The sequence below is a fragment of the Manis javanica genome, chromosome 4 (assembly GCF_040802235.1).
Source record: "Manis javanica isolate MJ-LG chromosome 4, MJ_LKY, whole genome shotgun sequence".
In the NCBI taxonomy this organism is placed as follows: Eukaryota; Metazoa; Chordata; class Mammalia; order Pholidota; family Manidae; genus Manis; species Manis javanica.
In genome coordinates, this window is record NC_133159.1 from 129,030,112 (window position 1) to 129,049,728 (window position 19,617).

Genomic DNA, 19,617 nt, shown 5'->3' on the forward strand with positions numbered 1-19,617 from the left:
TTTTTTACCCAGACACCCTGTCCTGACTGAGACTCCCAAAGGGAGCCAGTTATCCTGTCCTTCAACTCTAAACTCCAGGGCTTAGTGGACACAGCCCCCACACTTCTACCACATGGGTCCAGTACAGACAGATCCAAGCACACCCCTGGGAGTGCCTACTATATCTCTAGGACCAGAGTGAAGAGGCATGAGTGTGGGTGGAGGAAGGGAGGAAGAAAGCTGAGTGAGGAATAAAATAATTGAAATCCTGGTTGGGGCAAATTAAAGGCAGATTTGAGCATCTTAGAGGATATGAGGTAGAGGGGCTTACCTTCATCTTAAAAGCTTTCTTGCCACCTTTAATGGCATTGTCTTCAAAGGAAAACTCATTCTCACGAATGATGGCCCGGCTGTCCTTGTCACCCGTGTATGTCACCACATAGAACTTAGGTGCCCACATCTGGAACTCCCGCTCCCAGTTAATGATGGTAGAGAGTGGAGCACTCACCAGGAAGGGACCCTTTGTGTGGCCCTGGAAGCCAAGGGGAGGGGCACCATTAGTTCAGGCTCGAGGCTGCCTACCACGCCCCTCCCACACCCCTTGCTCTCCTTCCCCAGTCCAGCTAGGCCTCAGCCTGGCTGTCCCCCTCAGGAGCCCTAATCCAGCACCTCCTTGTAGAGTGAGTAGAGGAAGACAATGGTTTGTATGGTCTTGCCCAGCCCCATCTCATCAGCCAAAATGGTGTCAGTGCCCTGGGCCCATGAGAAGCGGAGCCAATTCAGCCCTTCCAGCTGATACATGTGCAGTGTGCCTCCAGTGGCTGTGATAAACCGTGGCTGAGTCTCATATTTCACGGTAGGCTGTAGAGTCAAGAAGTCAGAAAGCTCAACTGTCAGTTGCTCCTTTGGTCCTGGTCTCCTCCTTCCCATTCCCTAGCACCGATACCAAGTTGGACTGTAATTCCCTCTACTCTGGCCTGAGCTTCTGAAAGCTCTAGTCTTCAGCTTCTTCCCCTCATTCCATAAGATAGTACCTGGCAGCACTAGGGAAGCAAACTGGTGGAAGAGCCCTGTGTGCTGCTATCTTTAGCAGCTCTCTCTCTCCTCTGCCAAAATTCCTAGCCACTCTGGGGACAAGGCTGAATACTGAAGGAGGAGCTACTGTTCAACAAGGTTATGGACACTCTGGGAAGGTGTCAGTTAGTAGCCTCTGGGAAATCTTCAATCGCCATGGCTCCAGAAATGGGAGAAAGGCCAAGTGAGAGGACTTACATCGTTAGTAGGAGAACTGGGAGGCCCGTCACCCTGCAGCTCCTTCTTCTTCTTCTTATATTTGCGGGGCTGAGCTGGGTCCTCCCCCATAATTAGTTCTCTGGGAAAAGAGCATGTCTGAGTGAGGCCTGTTCCTGAGACTCCCAATGTGTCTGAGCCCATTCCAGACCTACCTCCCACTTACCTTAGTTTTCTCCTGGGCTCTTTATATCCACCCCTTGGATTTCACCTCTACAGCGAACCCTCCCCCTTCCTGAGCATCCTCTTCCCATGACTCAGGTCAGGTCTTCTATCTGCTCCTCACACTGCTGTACCAACTGCGCCCCAAACAACGAGCCCAGGCTCACACTACCCTAAATTCTGGATTGCATCTTGTACCTCATTTTATGCTGGAGGTTTGGCTTTCATGACCCCATTCCTCACCATTCCTCTAACCCACAACCTGGTTCCCTCACCGGTGTCTCCAGTAGCTTTGCTTATGGTCTTCATATTCAGGGATGTTCATTTCATCTTCCTCCCAAGTGGACTGGTCATATGGCAAGTCCCTCCATTTCACTAGATAGTGGTAATTCCCCTTTTTATCCACACTGTGGGGCAGGAGACCAAGAGGAGGAGCAGAAGGAGAAAAATAATATGGATCACAAATAGAAGTCATAATACCCACAATTATCAGCAAACACATAGAACCTGTCCTCTAATCCTCAATGGTAGGCCACTGGAACGGAGGTTAGAATTGGGAGTTGATGTACAACCTTAACCTTTTCAGGATAGCTTCCTAAAATTCAACTATCACAACACGTCCCTGGGCTTTCGCATCATTTATTCACCCTATTAACATTTACCAAGCATATACTATGTGCCAGGCACTGTCCTAGGCACTGGTGATTCAGCAGTGCACAAACCAGACAAATGACCCTACACTCACGGAGCTCATATTCTACGAGAGAAGGCGGCAAGAGAGTGCAAAAATAAATATACAGTCTAATGTCAGGCAGTAAGAAATGCTATGAATTAGTAAATACTAGGAACACTGGTCTGGATGACTCATGTTTTTCATGTTTTGCTTTCATGTCCTAATCCCCAGACTCATGTCATTTCTTATGCTATTAGAGAGTAGAGGAAGCCAGAGAGTCACTGCTACATTGGACTTTCCTCCTGGTTTCTCTCGTCCCCAAAGAGGAAACAAGGCCAGAAGGATTGGGGCTGCAGTAGGGAGTTATTCCACTAGATCAGTTATTTGGTTAATCCACAAATACTAACATGGGCCATAACCTCAGTAAGAAGAGTGGCATACCCCAGGTCGGCCTTCTCACGGACCAAGGATTCACCTGTGGTTGATGATACGGTGGACAGTCATCCACTCTGGCTTGATGCCGAAACGATAGTACTTCTCCTCCATCTCCGCATAGTGAGGGTCTTTCACCTTGCGCTTGTCACTCTTCCCGTCATCCTCACCAGAGCCATAGTCCAGGGGTGGGGGCTCATCCATGTCATTCTTCCGCTGGTAGTTTCGGTACATTACCAAGTGGAAGATTTCCAGCTGATGGGGCACAGAGCAAGGGGGATGGGATAGTCTGAACATCCAGAGAGGACAGAAGGGGATAGGGAAGTGGCCAGCAGGGGAAATGGTGTGGGAAACGGAGGTATGAAAGATGCAGGAGGAGAGACATAGTAAGTTAAAGCCAAAGCAGAAGAATGAATACAATGGAACAGAACAGAGTCAGCAACTGGGTGGGACATAATAAACAAAAGGAGGCAGGAAACCGGGTTGTTAAGATTGGGGATATTGGTAAAACACAGTTAAAGACAGAAAAGTAAAGACTTGGAATTAAGGGAGGCTATGTGATATCTAAAGGAGGAAATCTAATGGGAGACTGAGAAAAAGGACTGGAGAACAAGAAAACCACATATGGAAACTAAGGGAATAGGTAGGATTGGAGGGCCAGAGTCCTCAAATGAGGGAGAGCAAAGGGTGTGGAAGGCCAGAGGAGAGAGGAGTGAGAGAGAGTGAGAATGGCAGCAAATGGGGTCACAGGGTAGGGGGAAAGGAGAGGCCCTTGTACCTGAAGCTCCTTGGCCCAGGAGCAGTGCCAGTAGGACAGTCCCACCCACTTGACAAAGAACTCTCGCTCTGATCTGCCTTGAAGAGGACGAGTGGGGGGGGCATCTGGATTCCCATCTGCCTGCTGGGGGGCTGGCATTGCCATGGGTGGCTCCCCCCACCGCCAGTGCAGGATCTTCTGCACACGACCTTTCAGCACGGGGCACTTCAGGATGGGCACACCCAAGGAGGAGGAAAGAAAGAGTCTGTCATTATAGAGTAGCAGGATAGGGTTCCACAAGGGAGCTGAAGGCTAAGTGCTGGAGAGGGTAGAAAAGCACCGGACATTTGGGCCCCAGAAATGAAGGAGAGGTGGGGCTAAGAGTAAACACTGAGAGAGGGTTCTACTCACCGTGCATCGCGGACATAGCCATTCACCGTTGGGGATGTCAGGCAGGGGTGGGTTCAGACAATGAATGTGGTAAGAGGAGATGCAAGCGTCACAGCACAGGAGCTCCCCACCATCCTTGCACACACGGCAGTACTCCATGTGATCGTCTTCTTCCTCCTTCTCCCCTTCTTCCTCTCCCTCCTCTTCATATTCCTCCTCCTCCTCCTTGGCCTCCCACTGTACCCCCTCCTTCTCCTGAGAGGCCAAGGACAGAAATGGAGACAGAAAAAAGGAGAAAGGAGTGAGACTGGAAGACAGAAGCAAAGACAGGACACCTAAATTCTAGGAGTGAAGAGAAGACTGATGGGAACGATGGAACGGGACACTTCTCAAGATTCCAAATATGTTGATTTGGGGGGCAAAGGGATGGGAGAGATGAACAAAGCTGTTACTGACAAGCCCAGGCTTGTGGGGGTAAGAAAGAGGACAACTGAAACCAAGGAGGAATACATGTGTGAATCCCTGAGGGCTGGTAAGAGTCTGGCACCAGGTACTCACACAATGGGGGCAGCTCCATTTGCCCTCAGGAGCCCGGTCAAGCTCAGGATCAAGGCAGACGAGGTGGTAGGCACGAGGGCAGGTGTCGCACAGAATAATTTCCCCACCCTGCTGGCACACCTCACAGTAATCCTGGTGATCCGTCTCGTAGCCATCAACCTCCTCCTCCCCGGCCACTGCAGGACAGCCCAGGACTGTCATATACCCCAGTGCAGGCAAAGGGAACAGAGAGAGAGAGAGAGAGAGAGAGAGAAACAGGGAAGGGAGTGAGAGAAGGGTTGAATAAAGAAGTCAAATTGAAAATGAGACGAGGAAGGCAGTCTGACAGGATCACACACAGCTAACAACCCTTACCCTTCTTCTTCTTTCTTCCTGGCCGGCCTCTCTTTAGTTTCTTGGTGCGGACAGGGCCATCGGGCCGACCCGAGGCACTGTGGACACTGCCACTGTCCAGGTCTGATTCCTCAGCCTCTGGTTCAGGACCCTCATCACTCTGCAAAACATACTGCCCATAGCCCCATGGCTGTCAGGGAGGCCAATTTGATCCCATTTCCTCCCCAGGCCTTTGGCTCCCACTCAGGCTTCCCTCATAGACTCCTATGTGTGGACCCCCTTCCCCTGACACCCCCAGCTGTTTAGTGGATAGGGAGGGCTGGCTCACCGAGCCTCCCTTCTTCCTCTTGCTACCCAGAAGCCCTAGTTTGATTCTGAGTGGCGCCATCTTCTTTCCCCGAAGCTTTTTGCGGCCATCAGGTACTCGGGGGCTCTTACTCCGTCTCTTATGGCCCGGACCTGAATGAAAGGGAGTGAGGAATAGAAAACAGGGATCATGACACCCTAGAATAAAGGAGGTCACAGGGGCCTCTGAACTCCTCTCTGTGGGCTATGGCTTCACTCAAACTCCTTCCTGGAAAGCAATTCTACAACAATCAAGGCTGAGGAGGTAAGAGTTCTAGCCTAGAATTTGAGAACACACGGTTTGAAGGGTAGGGTGGTGACAGCTGTTCAAAGAGGGTGTCCTACCTTTGCCCTCTTTGGTTTTGGCTCTTCGTATGAGTGGGGGCTGGGTATCAGCAGCAGGGGGTGGTGGAAGGGCGGGGGGTCCAGAAGGTGCTATGGGAGTGGCTGATGAGACAGCAGCTGACACCTGCTCAGCTACAGCTGCGGCTGCAGCCGCTGCCGCTGCTGCCACAGCAGCTGCCGACCCCTTGAAGGGGTTATTGGCGCTGAACTCTCTCCACTTGGCCCCAAGGATGGTCATCATCTTAGACATTGGTATCTTCGGATTCTTCTTAGCAATCAGAGGCCTGTAAATATAGAAGCAGAAAACTCGGACCCTTCACAGATGGTTTGGGGATACTGCCATTTCCCTTCATCTATGCACAGCTAGGACTCCTGGGTGGTGAAGATATATCCTATTAAGAATAACACAGATTTAAAAATAAATTAAAAGTCTAAAAAGGTAAAAAAAAGGTTGAAGTATAAAAAAATAGAAACACATTAAAATACAGAAGATAAAAAAGGATAAAACAAAAAGACTGGCATCAGTAAAAGAAAAAGTGTTTTTAAAACACTTTCACATTCAATACATCTCATTTTGTCCTCACAATTACAAAGTTGCTAAGATGCAACTTAAGTTGTGAGGACATGAATGACCCTGGTGCTAACAAAAGCACTGACCTCAGCAGTGAGGTAGGTGAGACGACAGTACTAATGACAGCTACAGGATCCTGAACACTCCCTAGGGGCCAGACACTGACTGTACTGGGCTTTCCATTCATTATCCCATAAAACCCCCATAAGACCCCTGTGAGGTACATACTATAATTAGGCCTAATTGATAGATGAAGAAACTGAAGATCAAATAAGTAACTTGCTCAAGATGATACACAGACCTGAACCCCAGCAGGCTGCCTTCACAGCACTGAACTGCTATGGTTCGGTGCCTGCTCCCAAAAGGCATCTCTGCTATTCCCTACTCTACTTGGGGAGCCACTGCAGCTCAGGTCCTGAGGCCAATATTCTGGGGCCAAGGGAAGACCAGAGGACTTGATAACCGAGCAAAGGAACCTGGGCAACATTGATGTTCTCTCTCAGCTTCAGTCTGGAAAGAAGTCATGCAGGGGAAACTGGAATTGTTGGAGCAGGGAGGGCTATTAGTCCTCACTATGTTCTGTCACTACAGAGTTTTCTAACCTAACCCTAGCCCCTCCCTCACTTCAAGTTTCCTAACTAGGGTCTTTGGATCCTTAAGAGTCTAGAAATTCCCTGAAATTATGCGTGTAATTTTGTGTTTGTGCAGTGAATTTCTCTGGAGAGCAGGTTCTTAGCTTTTATCAATTCCAGAGGGGTCCAGGGCCTCTCCCAAATTAAAGTATCTGTGTTTGTGAGGACTCCCCAGTCCTACTGCACCTCATGAACTGGCTAAAGGCTTTGTAGTTGGTGAGTGTGTGGTAATCCTCCTCAGAGAACACATGTTCCACGTCCTCCAGGCCCCAGGTCAGAAGCAGAGTTGCTGATGACTTCTGTTCTACCTGCTGGAAAAGACCAGGCTTCAGTGAGGCAGGTGCTTCTCCAGCCCCTATCCTGGGCCCCTATTCTGCTGCTTGGGTCCTCATTTTCACTTCTTCACACCCAATGCTAAAATCATCCTTTTCTCTGGCTGTCTCCTACCTACCCACCAGCTTCCCTGGGCTTTCTGCTTCCAGCTCCATTCTCTGGCCCAGTCCCCACCCCTCACAAACTATAGCCTCTCCACTTAGCACCCCACCTTGGGGTTCCCTCCTTCCTCCCCTGCCTGCCTTTAATGCAGATTTCTCTCCCTCACTTTTAATTCTACTCACCTTTTGCCCCCCATCTCCCTCCCCTTTTTTCCGCCGCTTCGTCTTCTTTTCCTTTTTTTCTCGGTGCTTCCGTCTTCGTTTCCGACCTGGTCCAATTCCATATTCACTGCCTCCACTCTCTGACTTCTCCCGGTACTCATCTCGCTCAGAGCCAAATTCCTCCTCACTATCCTAAGAGAAAGAAATTAAAATAACATATCTTCAGCCCTACCATTTGACAGGACCTGTTCTTTGCACACATGTAGATTATCTTTTATAATTGTCAAAACAATGCTATGAGATAGTAACTGATGTATTGTTATCCAGTTTTGTGCAGATGAGGAAACTGAGGCAGGGAATGCTAAATAAATTTCCCAAGAAGACACAGGACTGCTCGGCTCTGAATAAATTTCCCAAGAAGACACAGGACTGTTCGGCTCTAAATTCATGCTGTCTACTTCCAGTGCTTTCAACTGCTTCTCTCTGCTGCTAAGGCGAGTCACATCGACAACTGGACTCTTTACTAGGTTGTAGTGAGTGAAGTTAGGGTCCCAGATCCGTGAGATCTGGAGTGTAGAGGGTAAGTTAGGCCTCCCTGACTTCAGGATTCCCCCCTAGTAATCAGGACCAGAGAAAATGTAGGTTTCTGTGATGGGTCTCCTAAGCCTGGTGTAGAGATAGGAGTCCTTCACACTTACAAGCTTCTTGCGTTTTCGGGGTTTTCCTGGCTTGTTCTCCTTCTGCTTCTTGGGTCCTCGTTTTCTCTTCTTCACACCCAATGCTGAAGGCAGCAGCCGAATGTCATCCTTATCTTTAGAGCAGAAAGTACCAGAACACCTAAGCCTCTAGGTTCCCAGGCTTTGCAGCCCCTCAACCTTGCCCTTCCTCACCTCAGTTCCCACTCTCTAGGAACTCCAGCATTAACTCCTCCAAGCCTTGCCTCCCTTCACTGGATGCAAACAGAGAGTGTTTCGAGTACTCTGGGATGCTTGGGTTCTGAATGGGAGGTCAGGGGTCAGAAGGGAAGAGCAGCCAAATCACTCCCTTCTCTCCCCTCCTACTAACAAGGGACCAGGCTTTAGGCCATGGGCTCTGACTGTGGCAGGTCCTTTCAGTCGCCGCCAGGGCTCCTCCTGCCTTTCCCCTCACTTAGCCAGCTGGCATCCTGCCCAGGAACTGGGGAAGCCATGCCCAGCTGCTGGCCTGGCCTGACCCCAGCATTTGGAGTGGGGAGACACAAGCTGGCAGCTTCCTAAGCCAGATGCTAAGAAGGGAGAGCCAAAGGTGGACACCTGGGTTCTCACACTAACACCCTGGGGCCATGACATCCTTTTTGCAAAGAGGGAGGCTTCTATTTATATTCCCTCAGATAATCACCAAACCTCCTGTCACCCCAACACAGCCCTGGAGGAAAACAAATCCTCAGCCAATCATTTTAATTTCTTGCCCACAGGATCATGGTGTCTGGCTCTTTCATCACACCCTACTTACAGGAGAAAAGTCTCCACAATTACCTAAACATTTCTCCTCCCCCCAAGTACCCTGGAATCTCCCTTCAAATCTATTTCCATATCCCTGCTCCCTGTAAGATCTCAGGGGCCTATCCTACCTTTGTCTCCTGATGTCAGCTTTTGTCTCCAAATTTAGTCCCAGACATCCTGACCCATTCATATACAAGCAGAATGGGAGACCCGAAATTATAGGCACAGACACACCCTAAATGTGCATTCTCAAATGCAAAAGCATCCACACATACTCACCATAAGCACAAATTCAGAGGCCAGCCCACACCTGCTTTCAGCAGGACTAGGTCTCTGGCTTTCTCCCAGATGTCTCTGTTAGAGAGGCTGGGGCCAGTCCTTCCCTGATGTGCCCCCACCCCATTTTCCATGACCCCTGCCAGTCTGGGGGGCTTCAGGGACAGAGTTAATTCACACAGAGGAAGACTCTGATGCCACACAGAGTGTGGGTCCCTGGTTGGCCTCCCTCCCAAGGCAAGCACTAGACTAACCAGCCAGACCTGTCTTGCTCTGGCAGAGGTAGCTCTGCAGGAGGCGAAAGCCTGGGCTTGACCCAGCCCCTTGCTAGAGGACATACAATCCTTCTTCCCACAACAGCCAAGGTAAAATGAGCCACAATTAACACCGGGGGCCTCGATTTCGATTGCTTCAGAATCCTGACACCTTCCTTCAGTGCTGCTACTCCTAACTCCAGATCCTGTGCCCTCTCTGCCGGAAGACACTCTAGGATGGGGGCGGGGCTGCGGGGGGTGGGGGTCGGCAGAAAGCCCCGAGTACGAAAACAGAGCGGGAACTCTGATAGGAAGTCAGCAAGACGCCAGGCCGCGGCAGCCAGCTCTCTCTAACCCCAGGGACTATGGTTAATATGAACGTGGAAACGGAGGCTGCCGGGGCAGTGGCAAGGGCAGGCCAACTGGCTACGGATCAGGGTAGAGGCCTCGGTCACAGCCAGCTGAGGGTGGGTTACAAACCCTGGGACTTCGCAGAGAGCTAACTCCACTCCCCACCCCAGCAGGAGGTTCCCGAACTTAGAAAGACAGCGGTGGTGGGGAGACGCAAAGTAGAATGGCGAGGAAAGGAAAGGGAGGGCAATAAAGCGAATCTAAGTCCCACCTCTGTCTCACCAGGCACTCAGTGCTGGCCTGGAGCCCAGACCCTCCAACATCACCGGCTCAGATCTCGGGAAGACTGCGAAGGAGGAGGGCGGGCAGGCGAGGAGCGGAGGGCGGAGCGTGGCAAGCCAGAGAAAGCAGGAGTCGTCTCCCCCAAAGCCTCGCCTCCTGCCCGCCCCTCTCTTCTAATCTCACCATCAATCTCTCACACATATATTTATTTTTTCTCAAATTCCCCTCCCTCCCCCACAACGAACCACCATAATAGGTCTGCTGCACATGCGTACTGCATGCAGGGGGTGGGTTTGTATTTTCAGACCTTTTGCAAAGAAACTACCAGAATTTTCCACACCACCCACATCACTCCCCACCCCCACCCCCAAGAAATCACATCTATATATTATGTTATATTATTTCTCTAGACTTGCCAGAAGGGGGAGGGAGAAGAAATGAGTGTTTGGCTTCCTGCTCCCTTCCCCCATCAACACGAGTGCTATTATTTTAGACGTTTAACAATGTAAGGAGACTGGAGCGGGGGGAAGGGATAAAATTGGTCTTGAGTAAGAATGTACAACAAAATGGTGAGAATCAAAACAATCAGAATGAAAAACAATAGACTTCCAATACGTACAATTTCTTATTTTAAAGAGGGATGAAGGAAGAGGGCAGCCTTAACAAATTTTCTTAGGACGGTTATTTTGCCCACACTTAGAGACAGAAAAATAATAAGCAGACTAAAAATATTTTCCCAAAGTTTTACCTCAGAAAGTCATCTGAGGGGGTGTATCTGGGTCACTCATTTGACTTGAAGGACTCAAAGAGATAAAATTGCCCTGGGAGAGAAAGGAGGGGGGTTTTCATTTCAAATACAAAAAAATTTTTTTAAACATTTGACGTCTCTTGTCTATTCAGAAAGCAAAGAAGGAAAAAGGGGGAGGGAGTATAGACACAAAGACCCATCTCGACCTCAGATTCTTTCATGCTCCTCTATCTCACATACCCAAATCCGGGATCAGAAACACGCAAATACCACATTCCAACTTCCCAATACAAATAGGTGAGTGCTGCCAACCCCTTACTGTAACCTGACGTCCTTTCTTTCCCTGTTCCTAGCACCTCTGTTTTCCAGAAGGCAGCCCCTCCGCGCAATCTTTATTCCTTTCCTCTCCTGCAAATCAGTGGGCTCTCTTGAGATAACTTTCTAAAAACTTTCCCCTTTTACGAACAAGACTGGAGCGGGGGTGGACTTTACCCTGTTTCCAACAGATATTTGTCCTTCTGTCCCCATTAGGAGAGCACCCCACACTCCCTCAAAGGTTGTCTCAACTAGAAGGGAACATTTGCCACATAAGCCACACAGATCACTATGACAGTTTTATAAAGAGCATGACGTAAAACGTCTTTAAGTTTGGTGCCTTTGTACTGCATGGCACCCACAGTCCTGAGAGTGTGGGTGTCCACCTGCACTGACGTGAACCCCTGAAGATGCTCACTTATCCTAAGGACGACTAGATAAAACTCCAAGAGGAGGCTGATCTGAGTGGAGCCATCGCTGAGTCCCTGATGGGAGGCAGCAGTCTGTCCCCTCCACCACTGGTATTAATGCCCAGAGTGTGCCGGGTGACTTGTCTTCCCCAGGGGAGGGGTGCTGAGTGATGGCCAAGCTGTAGAACAGCTGGGGTGGGCAGTTCACGCCCCCCAGTGCGGTCAGGGTGTGGGTGGTTTCTGTGAAAGGGTGAGTGACAGTGAATGGCAGCCACGTGAGAGTCACAGCTGGGCAGCTCGGCCACCCCAGACTGACTGGGTCATGGGGTGGGGGAGGGGGGGGACACGCACTTGACACAAAAGAGCCCAGAGCAGAGTAGAGATAAAGGGGGTGGAGTTGGGGACATCTGGTTTCCCAGACAATCTCCTCTCGTTCCCCAACCTGAAGTGACTGCTCTCCCTAAGAGCTGAGGGGAGAGGGGGTAGGATGCAGTCTGACTCCAGGAAGTGGTCTGCGTGGAGTGTGGCCACCACCTGCCCCTAGTAATCAACCGCCCACAAACATTCACAGACCCCTCCCCCACGTGCCACTGCACGCCCGAGTTGGCGGGCACCTAAGTCCCTGCGGGGGAGTGGGGGCGCGTCCGCTGGACACCGACCACCCCGTTCTCCCAGCTCCCGAGAGAAGGGGTTAGGACCGCAGTCCGCTCCACTCGCGGAAATCCCACTTTGCTTCAGTCTAACCCCACCCGGGCCGAAGTCCGAGGGGCCCCCCGCGCGGCCGCCCCTCCCCCACGCGCCCCTCCTCCACGCCGCCGTCCGACCGCCAGGGTCTCCGCGGTCCCTCGCTCGGCCAGGGAGGGGGCCCTGGCTTCGCCTCGGCCGTTTCCTGCCTACCCCCGCCCCACCGAGGGTAAAAAAAAAAATCTCCTCCTCCTCCCCGGAAAGCCGCGACCGAGTGGCCCGGTTCGCGCGCGCAGCTCGCGCCCAGCGCTCGCCAGCCCGGGCTGCGGCTGCGGCGGCGGCGGCGGCGGCGGCGGCGGGGGAGGGGCGCGGCGGGGGAGGGGAGGCCTGACCCGCGGCCGCCGCTCCGACCGCCCCGACCGCCCTGACCGCCGCGGGCGACGGGCCCGAGACGGCGCCCCACGCCCCAGACTCGCCTCAGCTCGGCCGCGCGGTGGGTGCCTCGCCCCCGCCCGGCCCCGCGCGCCCGCGGCTCTCTCTCGGGCTAGGGGGGGCGGTCGGGGCGGCCGCTTACCTGGCGGCGGGGGCGGCAGCGGCGGCGGGGGCAGCGGCGGCGGCGGCGGCGGGAAGAGGCGGCAGCCGGGGGGGCTGTGGCGGTCGCGGCCCCGGTCGTGGCCCGGCCCGCGCCCGAGTGCCGCCTCGTCGCCGTCCTCCTCATAGTCCTCGTCGGCCGCCTCCACCTCCTCCTCCTCCTCCTCGTCGCCCTCTTCTTCCTCCTCTTCTTCCTCCTCCGACACCGCCATCTCCTCCTCCTCCTCCTCCTCGTCCCTCAGAGGGGAAGCCATCCTGTGGCTCTGGCCCCCCCGCCGCCCCCCCACCCACCGCCCGCCCGCCTCCCCCACCGCTACCACCTCCTCCTCCTCCTCCTCCTCCTCCTCCTCCTCCTCGGCGGCGGCGGCCTCCTCCGCCTCCCCCCCGCCTCCCCCAGCCCCCCAAACCCCCGGGCCACCCCCCTCCAAAACCCCCACCCTCCGGGCCGCCGTCTGAGGAGGGGGGCCAAACCGCCCCCAGAAATTTTCTTGGAAGAAATTGAGGAAAGACTTTTTCCCCTCCTTCCTACCAAGAGAACAAGAAAGGGGGCTTAAAAAAAAGTGTGTGTATATATATATATATATATATATATATATATATATATATATATATATATATATAAAAAATGTGTGTGTATGTGTGTGTATATATATATATATATATATATATATATATATATATATATAAAAGTTTTCGACTTCTCTGCCCCCCTTTCCGTTGCTTTAAATATATTTAAATTCTGAGGGGGGCGCTGAGAAATATTTCTCAGAGCTGTGGCACTAAGATGGCCGCCTTGAAATTATTTTTAAAACAACCCCCCCTCTAGCACCGCCACCCCCTCCATGAAGAAAGGGAGAGGGGGTTAAAATCCCCTTTTAAAACAAAATGGCTGGCTTAATATTTCATTTTTCACCCCCCCATTCTCCTCCCTGTTACACTCCCATCTTCAGACCTCTACCCAGAAACCCACAGATTTCTCTTTTTTTCAGAACTGATTAGTGCACAGATTAATAGAGATATTTTCCTTGTGTACTGTGTGTGTGTGTGTGTGTGTGTGCGCGGGTGTGCGCGCGCGTTGGGGGGGCATGAAGGATTTCTGCATAAAACAAAAATGGCTGCTGTGACTAACTCCCCCTTATAAAAAATATTTGAGGGGGGGCGTTGATCAGTACTCATGCTCAGTCTGACATCAGCATAAATTGTTAAAGGTTAACTAGTTAGATACTAGTCCAACTAGGTTTAAATTTTTTTTTTTCTTTACTTGTATCTTCCTCCCCACCTCCCTTCCCTTAAAGAAAAGCTTTTTTTTTCTTTGAATACTTGAGAAGGGAGTGGTTTGATGTGAAGGGTTTTTTTTTTCCCCTTCAGGCATTGAAAAGGAAAAAGATGAAATATATGTTTATATGTAACTCTTTCTACATACCTCATCGAAGTCAAAACGCATTTAATTGTGTACATATCTTTTAAGTGAGAAGTGATACTGAATTTTTTTTCTTTCTTTAAAAAAGTGATAAAAATCCTATTGACTTTTGGGGGAGAGATATGAATAGATACGATGATTGAGTTTTTTTCAAAGGAGTCCATGTTTGATTCTCCCCTTTGCCCAGTCTTTTCAGTGATTTATAATTGCTGTAAATCTTATCTTCACTCTTTTCTCTTTTACCTCATCCTCCCCTCCACCAATTGCTTCACCATAAAATTCATCTAACTTGGGAAATTAATTTAGGGGTAAAACAGATTTTTATAATGAAGGGGAAAGAGTCAAGTCTGAAAATGGTGAAATTATTTTCTCTTTTCTCCCGTTTCAGTATATTTCCCTGCCTCTGTTGATCTCCAATACTGATAAAATAGAAGAAACTAAGGTACCAGGAAAGAGAAAAGTAATTGGGACTGAGAAAAAGAAAGGTAGGGGTTTACCCTCGTGTTTTCATCTGACTTTCTGACCCAGGATTTCCCTCTGTACCCCAATGTTTATCTTAAAAGTGACACCAGGAATCACATGCAAGATTGAAAAGGAGTCCAGAAGTAGCTCTCTCATCCAGAGATTTGATCAAAGAGATCATAAACTTGCCAGTTAAGCAATGCTAGCAAAAAAGGGAGACATAGCTCAGTTTTACCCTTTTTCATTCTTGTCCGCCTTTTCTTACTCTTGTTCCCTCCCATTCTTTTGGTCTCACTTTGCCCCTTCCCTTGCGTGCCATCTCATGCCTGTGAAATCATGTCTCTCCTGGGTTGTTTCTCGACTTAAGTATCTGCCAGCCACCCAGCAGCCCCTGCTGTGTCCAGGAGCACCTTACAAGGGAGGGATAGGTAGGCAGCAACCAGAAAGTATTAGTGACTGAATACCAGGCAGATTTTTGCATAGGAGGCTAAAATGTTCTTTACACATGTGCCACCCCATCTGCCCCCATACTAATGCACTTTATCAGGCATTGATTTCCATCTTTTTTCACCAGGCCTTTGGAATGCACTTGCCTCTGCTTCCACATCATGCCTGTGCTCAAACTCCTCTCCCTTTTCAATTCGATTTTGTTCTTCTTTCTCAGTCTCTCTACTAGTCCCTTGGGTATCACCCTCTTTCTGTACATGGGCTTCTCTGTATGTGTGTCTTAATTTTTCCACCAAGACTGTCTTTCTGATCCCTTTGACTCTCAGGCTCTATCACCTCTAAGTGACTGTCCATCTCTGACTTGGTTGTTTACTTCTGTTTGGGGCCCTGACTGAATGTGCCTCTTCCTCATGTGTGCCTGACTCCCCTCTTTATGGCCTCTAGTGTGTGTCTGGGAAGAGCATCCCCACGTGTATGTGGGCAACCTGAGTGTCATGTGCGCTGCAGTATCTATCTCTGCCTCAGTGCCCTCTCCCTCTGGGCTGAGTGCCTCTGCCTGCCTGCCACATGTGCCATGAGCCACAGGTGTGGATGGCTAAAGGTGGCTGTGGCATCCCTGTACAAACATTTGTCATTCTCTTCAGTGTGCTCTGCATGTGGATCTGTTAATTTGCCAGATTCTCCCTCCTGTCCATTTCCCCCTTTGCCTGCCTACATCTCTTGTTCTCTTTTCTCTCCCTAATAACCTCTTGGTTTTTATTCTCCTATCCTTGTTTCTACCTGCTTAGACAGCCTGCCTGCCTCTCTACCTGCTTAGACAGCCTGCCTGCCTGCCTGCTCCTCCCTGACTGGCTGGCATCTTCTTTCTCTGGTTGTCTGTCTGCTTCTCTGGCTGTTTGCCCACCACTCTCTCTTTAGCCATCTGTCTCCCCGCCTGCCTGTCTCTATCATTCTTTTAGCCTTCCTCTCTTGGTTTGCATACTTTCCAGGCCCAGCCATGATTCCCTGTCTTGGTTTGCCTCTTATCTTGCCCTTCTACTTGTTCCTCTTCTTATTTATGCCTGTTAAGTTCATGCCTCCCTTTATGTCTGTCTTCTCTCCTGTCTACCCTACTTGCTTGCTGCTATCCCACTGTTTAATGCTTGTATCTTTTTAGTCTGCTTATCAGCTTTTTCTCCCTTGGCTTCCTTTATTAAGAACAGCCCATCGTGGGTTGTGTTTCTCTCTACCCCAAACCTCTCAGTGATTCCCTTGCCCCAGTCTTATCTGTCTTCTTGCCGTACCCCCTACCCTGCCCTCTCTCACTGCTTGCCTCCATTTCAGTTGTCTCTCTTTCTTTTTGTCTTTCTGGCTCCTCAAACAGTCGGCCTGCCTCAGCCTTTTTGCTATTTTCCCAGTCTTCTTGTCTTCCTGCCTTTTTGCTGCTTGGCTGGCTGGCTCTTGCTGTCCACATCTCTGCTTGCTTTCCTTTTTTCTTCTTTTTTTTTTTCAGTCAACCTTTAAATAGATAGTACATACATGTGGTACAAAATTGTTAAAAGTACTAAAATATCTGTGAAGAGTAAGCCACCTCTTATCCCTCTCCCCCAGTTCCCCTCTAAGGGGAGTCGCTTCCTCACATTTATTGGATATTGTTCCACAGAAGAGTCTCTGAGTCTACCTGCTGTTTGCTGCACTCCTTCCTACTTCTCTTCCAGTTTTGTTGGATGCTTCTTCCTCTGTCAGTCTGTCAGTATTCCTTCCTGCTTTGCTGGTCTTGCCATTTCTTGACTCTTGTCTTTTTTATTCTGCTTTATGGCATTTGTCATTTTGATTGATTAGTTGCTAGTTGTATGCTTCTACTACCAGAACCCCAGAACCTGAAGAGCACTTAGGAAAGGCTTGCCCTCTCCTCATCTCATATCCTACTCTGCCCAAGTTGTCTTGATGACAACACACCTTTACTCGTCTCTTCGTCACTGAGCTATGTATTCATTCAGAAAAGACATGCAAGCACCGGTGGTACTGACAAATATATAAGCATAGGTACAATTAGTAACCACAGACAGTTTGTGAACTGAGCTTACATGCACATAGAGTAGATGGAGGTCTGCTGTGCTTTTCCCTCAGTCTATATGAATTCTTTAAAGGCATATGATTCTAGATTCTTTTAGGTTCAGCAGCACCCTTAGGCTGTTGACCTAGGCCTGTCCAAGAAGTTTGTCTTCTTTCTAGTCCACAAAACTTTGCTTCTTACTAAAACTTTTCTCCCTTTTTTCTTTCCTTCTGGCTCATCTCACATGCCGCCTTAGACATGTTATAACTCCTTGGGGGAAAAAAAGATACAGCTTCTCTCCAGGTCTCCTCAGAAAGGTGAGAAAGGTGATGATAAAACTTTTACACACAATGCACTGGGCTTTCATGTATGCTCTTTGACTCTGTATTCCTAAATTTAACTGTTACAGACTCTATCCTGTGTCTCTCTTCTCTCTTTGCCCCTCTCACGGTTCTTTTCTTGGTTCTGTCTTTCTCTTAACTGTCTTAGGCTACATTCTAGCTTCTTTTTCTAATTTGCCACCTTACCTCTTTCTGGCTGATTGGCCTGTATCCCTCTATTACCCCATCTGTCTGCTGGATTCTCTCTGCCTGCTTGCAGTAATGTATGTGATAGCACTGTATACGTTATAAAACACTGTGTAGTATAAAATACTATTATCGCTTTGTTCTCTATTGTCTTTTCTTCTCTGCCTTCCTTATCTCTCTCTCTCTTCTAATCTGTCTGTGTCCCTCTTGGTGATCTTCCCTGCCTCTCTGTCATTCTCCTTTCTCCCTTTGCTAGCCTGTTTCACTGCCATCCTTTCATATCTGCTCAGTTCTTGGGTCTCTCCCGGGTTTCCAGGTTCCTCTGTATTTCTTTTGCCTGTCTGTTCTGTCCGTCCATAGGCCTTTTATCTGTGCCTGTGTGTCTCACTATCTTTTCTTGCTTATTTTCCTACCTGTCAGTTTCAATGTGGGCACCACTCTACCTTTTTCTATCTCTCTGTACTTAAAAAAAAAAAAGTTAAATAAAAATTAAAATCCCATATGACTAGTTGGTAGAGGAGAAATGCTTTTTATTTTTAATAAAAAGACCTTTAAGGTGAGAATGAGCAATTAAGGCACGTAGCTGTCAAATGTAAACCAGAAATTAGATGCTCATACTCCAAAAAAAAAAAGAACTAGACAAAAATTGTAAGGCACTCACGAGTCACTAATAAGATTATTTATTTAAAGTAAAAGCAAACTTATCCAAAGCAATAGTTTCTAACCTTTTTGACTAATAGGAAGTTATAAACCCTTTCCACAGAAAAATGGACTCTGCACAGAAAACCTGGAGTCTGCAGACTCCAGGTTAAAATCCTGATGTGGGGAACCAACGAGAATGGTTGACAGAGCACAGACAAGAACTCATGCAACAAGCAGATCAAAGGACTGAAAAAGCACTTTGTAATCTATGATTTTTTACCAAAGGAAATGTTAGAGATTCCTAGTTGTCTTTTGAGATATATAGATAAGTAATAACAGTGAAAGGTATGTAAATGCTGACAATATTCTAGGCTTAATCATGAAGTTTTAGAGAGAAGGTCATCTAAACTAGTGGTTCCTAAATGGCTAAGTAGGTTGCCAATTGTCCTTTCTTGGGAAGGTCTGCCCTTTGTTCTGATGTCATATATGTATATTTACATAGGATAAATATATAATACATATTCAGATGTGATATAATTTTTAGTATATGTGTGTACATATATGTATATGCCTGTGTATTTAAAATATATTTGTTAAAAATGTGCTTTCTGAAAATGAGGTAGGTCTGTATAGAAGGCTGTCCATGATAGATTTTGTAGAGAAAGAGAAAAAGAAAATAACTCTTTATACTTATGTATAATTTGAAAAATTTCCAACATACATGTACTTACTTTATAGTTACAAAACATTTTAATATCTTTTTATTAAATAATGGTGATGGTATATAGGTTTGGGTTTTGTTGTTCTTAAAGTACTTAGCACAATAAAAAGTCAGCAACTCCATGTGGATCACTAATTTGTTTTTACGTTTTACTGGCCATTGAAACCTAGTCAGGGATCTACTGCTATAATCCAACCTCTTCTTGATTTCATAAAGAAGTAAACCAGTCCTTCATATATTACATTCATGACTTGTCATATTTACATACCATCTCTCCTATTATATGCATACTATTTTTCTTTAGGTCAATTCACTTTTAACATAAGTTCCTTTTAAAAGTAAATCTTATATTACTAAGAAATAATGTCCATAAATCCTTGATTTGATAGGGTGATAATATTTTCCTAACTTATCTGAAAATAAAAATAATTACTAAAATAAAAATAAAAGCATCTTGCATGCTACCGATAGTATAGGTACCATATTTTAGGAAACATTACTTTAACTAATTGTATGTCCAGAAACTGGGGCCCAGATGTTGAAAGGATTACCTAAGATCAAGTTAGTTGTCAGGGATAAAAGTAGGACTTGAACCTATATCTTACAATTTCTAGTCTGATGTTCTTTCTACTATATACTGAATGACTTCTAAGTCAATGGGAGGGATGTCCTAAGTTCTTAAAGGAACAAGTAGGTAAAATTGATGGCCACATATTATAAGTACATATAATAACTATACTGCAGAACTGGCAATGGTCAATTTAATTATATCTAATAAACTTTTTAACTAACATGTTTTCTGACACAGAGCCCTACTTCTTGGGTCTTCCCTAGAGAAACAAGTATCACATTATGCTAAGGTGACAGGTACAAAGATGTTCATTACATTGTTGTAGCAAAAATTTGGA

The 19,617-nt window shown here is 48.1% G+C and overlaps 1 protein-coding gene and 1 long non-coding RNA gene across 16 annotated transcripts in view; one reads left to right on the forward strand and one right to left on the reverse strand.

The window, feature by feature from the left end:
* Nucleotides 1–12,724, reverse strand: part of CHD3 (chromodomain helicase DNA binding protein 3) — a 24,817-nt gene extending 12,093 nt beyond the window's left edge. For 7 of the 15 annotated variants that reach the window (XM_037027093.2, XM_037027089.2, XM_037027091.2 and 4 more), the window contains exons 1-15: nucleotides 12,439–12,724; nucleotides 7,762–7,874; nucleotides 7,085–7,255; nucleotides 6,654–6,778; nucleotides 5,265–5,548; nucleotides 4,903–5,033; nucleotides 4,596–4,746; nucleotides 4,242–4,435; nucleotides 3,705–3,938; nucleotides 3,315–3,518; nucleotides 2,580–2,791; nucleotides 1,707–1,838; nucleotides 1,252–1,351; nucleotides 649–840; nucleotides 311–511 (exon numbers count right to left, since the gene is read on the reverse strand). In XM_037027093.2, the coding sequence (XP_036882988.2) occupies nucleotides 311–511; nucleotides 649–840; nucleotides 1,252–1,351; nucleotides 1,707–1,838; nucleotides 2,580–2,791; nucleotides 3,315–3,518; nucleotides 3,705–3,938; nucleotides 4,242–4,435; nucleotides 4,596–4,746; nucleotides 4,903–5,033; nucleotides 5,265–5,548; nucleotides 6,654–6,778; nucleotides 7,085–7,255; nucleotides 7,762–7,874; nucleotides 12,439–12,709 (2,715 nt within the window). In that variant the 5' untranslated portion in view covers nucleotides 12,710–12,724. The remainder of the gene's footprint in view (nucleotides 1–310; nucleotides 512–648; nucleotides 841–1,251; nucleotides 1,352–1,706; nucleotides 1,839–2,579; nucleotides 2,792–3,314; nucleotides 3,519–3,704; nucleotides 3,939–4,241; nucleotides 4,436–4,595; nucleotides 4,747–4,902; nucleotides 5,034–5,264; nucleotides 5,549–6,653; nucleotides 6,779–7,084; nucleotides 7,256–7,761; nucleotides 7,875–12,438) is intronic. The other 8 variants (XM_073234865.1, XM_073234864.1, XM_073234863.1 and 5 more) reach the window with 4 other exon arrangements.
* Nucleotides 12,173–18,831, forward strand: LOC108383393 (uncharacterized). Its single transcript, XR_005063642.2, has 3 exons — nucleotides 12,173–12,357; nucleotides 14,264–14,360; nucleotides 18,110–18,831. It is a non-coding gene; the product is annotated as an uncharacterized lncRNA (long non-coding RNA).
* Nucleotides 18,832–19,617: the final 786 nt, after the last annotated feature.